The 6,819-nt window shown below is 40.7% G+C and overlaps 2 protein-coding genes across 2 annotated transcripts in view; one reads left to right on the top strand and one right to left on the bottom strand.

The window, feature by feature from the left end:
• CSUI_008229 (wd-40 repeat protein) overlaps nt 1-1,534 on the top strand; it is a 6,099-nt gene extending 4,565 nt beyond the window's left edge. The window contains exon 7 of the mRNA XM_068068363.1: nt 1,190-1,534. Within this exon, the coding sequence (XP_067919662.1) occupies nt 1,190-1,288 (99 nt within the window). The 3' untranslated portion in view covers nt 1,289-1,534. The remainder of the gene's footprint in view (nt 1-1,189) is intronic.
• A 2,245-nt stretch (nt 1,535-3,779) lies between these two features.
• On the bottom strand, nt 3,780-6,803 carry CSUI_008228 (serine protease; the record flags this gene model as incomplete). Its single annotated transcript, XM_068068362.1, has 3 exons — nt 3,780-5,815; nt 6,341-6,448; nt 6,723-6,803. Coding segments are annotated over 3 exons (528 nt in total), but the record flags the coding sequence as incomplete, so codon positions are not given.
• Between the last annotated feature and the right edge of the window lie 16 nt (nt 6,804-6,819).

Below are 6,819 nucleotides of genomic sequence, written 5' to 3'. Positions count from 1 at the left end.
AGATAGATAGATAACTAGATAGATCAAAGGTAGATAAATAGATAGATAGATAGATAGATACATCAAAGATAGCTAAGTAGATACATTAAAGATAGGTCAAAGGTAGATAAATTAAAGATAGATTAAAGATAGATAGATAGGCGCCATCGGTAACCTTTTTGGTTCGCTAAGAAGAGGAAGAAGAAGAAAGGCCGCAGCGCGTAGTTGCTTCTTCTTTTTCTTTCTCTCTCTCTTCTCACCTGCATGGCTTCTCACACTGCTAGTAGTCTTCTTATTCTCATCCTTCTAGTCGCTTCTCTCCTCCTCATTAGCATCGTCATCGTATTCACTATGAGTACAACTTCCTCTTCTTCTTCTTGCATGTTTTTTGTGCTATTGGAGTGTCACTAGGGGTGTGACTTCACCCACAGCCAAACGACTCGCCGTCCTCATACTAATACTATCACTAGTAGTAGCAGTAGTAGTCTTAGTCTGAATAGGAGCGTTATTTGTAGTAGGATTGATAGTCAGTAGTAGGATTAGGAGTGTAGTCGTATGAGAAGTCGGAGGAGTAGGAAGAGGAGGAGGAGGCATTTGACTCTTCTCTCCTCGTGTCATAGTAGTCGTAGTATCAACAGCGGTAAGAGCCATGGTAGAAGGGAGAGAGGAAGAAAGAAGAAGAAGAAGAACGCTTCTTACTACTTACTATCGATGAAGAACTAGTGTGTGAAAGGAACTAGTGTGACAAGTACGATGCCCTACTGCCTAATCCTACTAGGAATACATGGTGAAGGTTCTATTCGAATAAGAGAGAGGGATAAAACGCAAGGATAGGGTGATAGACATCTTTAGTCATCTCTACTACTTCTCTTCTTCTCAAGTAAAAGGACAGACAATCTATCTGTCTGTGGTCTATCTTTAATAGTCTCTCTATAGGGGGTGTGTACGTGAAGAAGATACCTCTCTACGAAAGTATCTATAGTCAGTCTCTCTCTCTCTCTTTCTTGTCATACATACCCTCGATCATATAGTAGCTAGTACGTGCATACACACATAGGTACATACACATATATCACCTATACATATTGCCCTATCTACTCGTCTCCACCTCTATCTACGTATGAATAGGTACCTTCTTTGTTTGTCTATATGTGTCTTTCTCTCTGACTCTTTTTCTTTCTCACTCCTTCTTTCTTTGTTTTCTTTGTAGATTCATGAAAAGGATACAATTGGTCTGACCCACCATCCTCATCATAACGTGATCGCGTCCTGGGCCTGTGACGGATGCCTTCACCTCCTTAGGCCTTAAGCTCAAGCAACACGCAAAGACAGAGAGAAAGATAGAAAGATAGAAAGGAAGATAATAGACAACGTCTTCTCTGTCTTCCTCTCGCTTCTCCTTTTCGTCTCTTTGAGGGTCAACAAGAGAGAGATATGAAGGTGCGACTTTTCTTCTTCTTCTTTCTCTTCCTCTTTGTTTCTCTCAGGAGAGAAGTTCATTCTCTCTTCGGGGATTTTCTTTCTTGTCTTGCCTTTCGTTTCCGCGTTTCTCTTCTCTTTCCTCTTCTCTTCTTTCTCTTTTCCTTCTTAAAAGAAAACCGCAACTCTTTCTTTCGTTTTTCTTTCTCTCCTTGTCACAAACCTTCGAATACGAAGACTTTTCCATTTTCCTTTTTTCTCTTCTTCCTTTTCTTCTCTGTCCGGTCTCTTCCCTCATTCATTCAGGTCCTTTCACTTTCTTTCTTTCTTCTTTTCTTTCTTTCTCCGTCCATTCACTCGCTAGCAATGAGGAACATACACACAGTTGTGAGTTCCCTATCTAGCCAGTTCGGTCATTAGTTAAGCTAGTTAGCTATCTAGCTCTTCAGCTAGCCGCACAGCTAGCTAGCAGCTCCTCATCGTATACGAAGACTAGGACTATCCCTACACCTCGTACTAAAAGAGATAAGAAGAATAAGGAGTGCTGCTGCTTCTGCTGCCCTTTCCTTCGAGCTCTCCGACTACTACTACGACTACGAGTAGTAGTGCAACTATTACTACTACTAAATACTACGACGACGACTACTAGTCTGGTCACCCTTAGTGCTACAAGTATTACTACTCCTACTACTAGTAGGACTGCTGCTGCTACTATTCTTATTGTATCAGGGGTATGGCGACTCCTCCTAGAGCGACTGTCCCTGTGGGACTGCCAGTAAGAAGAAGCATAGCAAGAAGGAGAAGAGCAATGAATATCAGTAGGCGGAGTAGTAGAAGTAGTGAAAGTAGGACTAGTAGGAGTAAGAAGAAGCCTAAACTCCTTCTGTTGAAAGGAGGAAGAGGAAAAGGGGAGGTTTTCTTCTACCATTCGGGGAAGACGTGAATAAATAAATAATTAAAGAAATAAGTCAACTTCTTCTTCTTCTTACTGCTACTACTACGACTACCTGCTACTATGACTATCAGTACTTCTAGACCTATGTGACTGCTGCAGGAGCTAGTATAAGAATAAGAATGATCATCCTTCCCGTCAGTCTTATCATAATAATGATAGGAAGAAGAAAGTAGTTTCCGACTGCTCTCGCTATTGTTTAAGGAGAGGTAGGCGAAGGTGCTACGATGAGAATGGAGGAGTGAAGGAGCTAATGCTTTCTCTCGCTTCGCCGCTTGATACTTCTCTTCAATCTCTCCGCCGCCTTCGTCTCTTTCTTCTAATGGGGCAGAGATAACCTTGCTATGAAGAAAGGAAGCCATTGGAGCCCTACTACTCCTAGTGGTAGTGTACTCCTACTACTACTAGTAGTAGTAGGAGTACAATGTGAAGTATCTGCAGTTGACAGTTACGACTCGAATCTACGCGCTCCTCACTCTAGCAAGCAGCCCTACTCCTCATGCAGCTAGGGCTACAAGTGTTGAGGAAATATCGTATGTGGCTGGCTGCTTTAGTCGTTGGCACAGAGACACAGGGGGAGAAGGAGGGAGAAGAAGAAGAAGATTCCTTCATGCCTTGATGCATTTGGAAAGATCAGTTTGACGATAAGACATAATTGTTTCGATCCATCGAGTTCTCTCGCTCCTCCGTATGAGGAGGGGTTATGAGGTAGATTACTAGGTACATGAATAGAGAAAGTAAAGATAGATAGGGGGTAGAAGAAGGAATGAATGAATGAAGACATGCGACGTCTCTCATTCATCTTTCTTGCTCGTTTCTCCAGGTGTACTATAGAACTAATAAGAAAGAGACGGCGAGGGATTTAGGTAGGTAGATCAGTCAAGATAGATAGATAGATAGATAGACGATCCTTATTAAAGAAAGTAGTGGTAATAGTAGTTAGATAGGTTGGTCTAGAGGAACAAGAAGGAAAGATTTAAGACCGATAGATTCATAACAATAGTAATAGATAGCTGGATTGACATATCATATATATCATCCCGATCTCCCCTAGAGAAGTGTGTGTCTACGATTTCTCGTGTATTGAGTGAGATAAGTGTGTATGGATTCTCTCGTAATTGAACTCCTTCACATATATAGATAGACACCGATAGAGATAGATGCTAATTATAGACAGCCCTGGATGGATAGATAGATAGATATAGATGTATATAGATGTACAGTAGAGGTCTATAGGTGTGTAGGTCAGGTATATGTTGAGGTGTATAGACACTTCAACACGAAGTCACTCCCAGTCTCTCAGCAACTCGTGAAGGGGCAGGCATGACCTCTTGACTATCCTTATCTTTCCCTATCTTCTTTCTGTTCTTTCTCTTCTTTTAGATTTGCTTCAGGAGAAAAATTGAAGTGAGAAAGAGAGAAAATAATCTGAGAAAGAGAAAGGAAGAGAAGAGAGAAAGGAGGTTACCAAGAGAAGAAAGAAAACGTCGTAATTCAAAGCAGTCATTGAAGGGAAGACATATCTCTCATCATCCATACAGACAATAGACATAGACAGATACAAGATAGGAAAAAGAAAAATAGATCGACTAATGGTAGATAAAGATCGACTGAAGATAAAGAAAGATAGATCAAGATTGACTAAAATAGATAGGTGGGGAAGCAAAAGAAGAAAAGCATGCACGTTCTTCGTCAGTCAATCGATCAGTCAGTGAAAATGAGGAGAGAGAGAGAGAGACCCTCAGGTAGAATTGAACGAGTGCATGAAGGAAAGAAAAGATAGACAAAGATGAAAGACCAGAACAACGCTAAACCTATTCTAGAGAAGTCATTCTTAACTTCTGTCTTCTTTTTTCTTCCCTCCTCCTTATTACTAAGACATGAAAGAATTAAAGGTGGACAAAGAAAGAAGATACATGACTACTACTAAGACTACTACAGAAACAGACAAGAAGTGAAAGAAAGAAAGAGAGACAAAACAGAAGGAAATACAAGAGCAAAAAGATCCCCTTTCTCCTCCTCCTCCCTTGTGTTGAATCAGAAGAGAAACTTGTTATTTTCAGGTGTATAGACACCCGAGAAACAGCACGACAACGCAAGAATGAAGAGATTCTTCTTTCTTTTTGAACTCGTACTTCTTGTTCTTCTCTTGTGTCTTTTTCTTCTTGAACGCCCTAGAGAGAAGAGCATTACTTTTGAAGAAATTCATTCGTTCATTCATTCCCTCTCTTCTTTTCTCGGTAGTATCAGCATCTCTGGAAGTATCTTTCTTTATACACTATCGTTGATACGAAACAATCTATCCTCCCTACTCAGCTTTGCACACCCGAGAAAGAGAGACGCTTCTGTTCATGAGTCCACAGGCCACTGCATTCTCCTGTCTCTTTCACGAAAGCTCTCTCTACGTTCTTCTCTTCATGACGAAAGAACAAAGAAAGAATGAAAAAGAAAGAGTGAGAAAGAAAGAAAGAAGGAAAGAAGGAGCGTTTCGCTTGAGGTGAGAAGAGAAAGAAGATACCTCAGTGACTTATGGATCAAGAAAACGCCTCTCCATCCAGCAAGGCGAAAGAAGGAAAGAAAGAAAGAAAGAAAAGAAAAAAGAAGACCTAGATGATACAGATGTAAGAAGTAAACAGACTCCTTCACCTCGAGGTTACTATAGTGCTCCTTAGCTACATATATAGCATCCACTATACCAAACCGCATGCATGTATATATATGGATATATATATATATATATACACCTTAAACGTCTATCTATATATATAAATGTATATGTATGCATGTGTTGTATCTATTTTGTCTAGAAGCACTCGGAGGGGCCAAGGAACACTCCTGTACACATACGTCCTAAATAGACCGACCATACACGTACGCCTTTCTTTATCTCTCTCTCTCTTTCTATCTGTCTGTTGATATGACTCTGCCTGTCTTTCGTTCTTTCTTTCTTTAACGTTGACGAAAAGAGAAAAGTCTCCTCAACGAGAAAGAGGAGTAGAAGAAGAGCATAAGCAGAAAAGAAGGAAAGAGAGCGCATTCGAGTAGAGACACGATAGAATGAAAGAAGAAGAAGAATGTGAAAGACGAGAAGAGGAAGAAGAAGAAGAGGGAACGAAGGACTTGGTCTTATAGAATTTCGCTAGTCGGCGAGTGGATTGCATGCTGCTTAAGGATGTAGGGCTGCATGGCCTCTGCTTTAGATCTCTCTAAAACAAGCTGGACTTTATTCTCCAACAAAAAGATGATAAAGTCATCTTCTCGAACACTCTCATCGGTCTTCCTCTTCTTCTTCTCTCCCTCTTCGCTTGTCTCTTCCCCTTCACTCGAAAAAGAAGGAGAAGAAGAAGGGGGAAGCATGTTGAGAAGGCGTGCGAGGTGTTTCATATTGAGGACTTTCTCTCCATTGACATGTGTAAGCATGCAATTCCTGAATGTGTAACCGCTAGTCAGATCGGACGCGAGAATCTACACAGAAAGAAAGAAGAAAAGAAAAGAAAAAAGAAGATAGACAAAGAGATAAAGAGAACAAGAAGAGAAGGAATGAAAATAGAGAGGAGAGTGATGTTGAAGAAATGATAGGAAGTGGTTCCTCTTGTCGGAGAAGAAGAAGTGTACATACACCCGAGCTACCTTCAATTCTCCATACATAGGCATGCATACACGTCTACAACTCCCTACAGAAGAACGCATACAAAAGTTTCTCATAGAGCTTCGTACATATCTATGCATATCTATCTATCTATATGTAATCTCGGTAGACACGGTCGATACATGAAGGTGTAGTTAGGGGAGGGAGAAGCTACCACATGCCTGCGTGTCTTTCCTCCATCTTTAAGAGACATAGAGAGAAACACATATATTCTTGTACACTGCAACACATCGTCATCTATCTAACTTTCTCATGTTTCTGTGTATCTACCTATCTATGAGACAACTAAGATAAAGAGCTAGCAGAAGAAGAAGAAGAGAAAGAAGAAGAAGGAGACTTACATGACTGAGAATGATAGGTTCTTCTCCTTCTTCCTTTGCAAAGATATCAGCAAGGGGTTGAAGAAGTGAACTTGGAGCTCTCTCATGAAATTTCGTTCCAAACTCATCCTGTATCCACGAGGTGTACATACACCACACACACACAATTGAAGGTAGATTGAAGACAGGTAAAGAAATAAAGCCACTATTGAGATTTGAGCTGGAGGGTAGAAAGGCAGATGTGTAGAGGAATGAAAATGAAAAGAAAAAAAGAAATCCCAAATCGGGTGTATGTACACCCGGACCCGTCATCCCCTTTTTCAAAGTAACGCTATCCTGCTTTTCTTCTTCCTTGTCAAGAGCTTCTTCTTTTTCTTTTTCTTCTTTTTCTTTTTCTTCTTACCTTAAGATATTCAAGTGTGAGAGGACAGAAGACAAGACCTCCGTAGATGAGGTAGCGAGCCTTCTTATCCCACTGATGCTTTACGAATGAGAAGACG

The sequence above is a fragment of the Cystoisospora suis genome (assembly GCF_002600585.1).
Source record: "Cystoisospora suis strain Wien I chromosome Unknown contig_4565, whole genome shotgun sequence".
Classification (NCBI taxonomy): domain Eukaryota; phylum Apicomplexa; class Conoidasida; order Eucoccidiorida; family Sarcocystidae; genus Cystoisospora; species Cystoisospora suis.
Note: the sequence above shows the minus strand (reverse complement) of the source record. Positions and strands in the feature narration are given on the sequence as shown.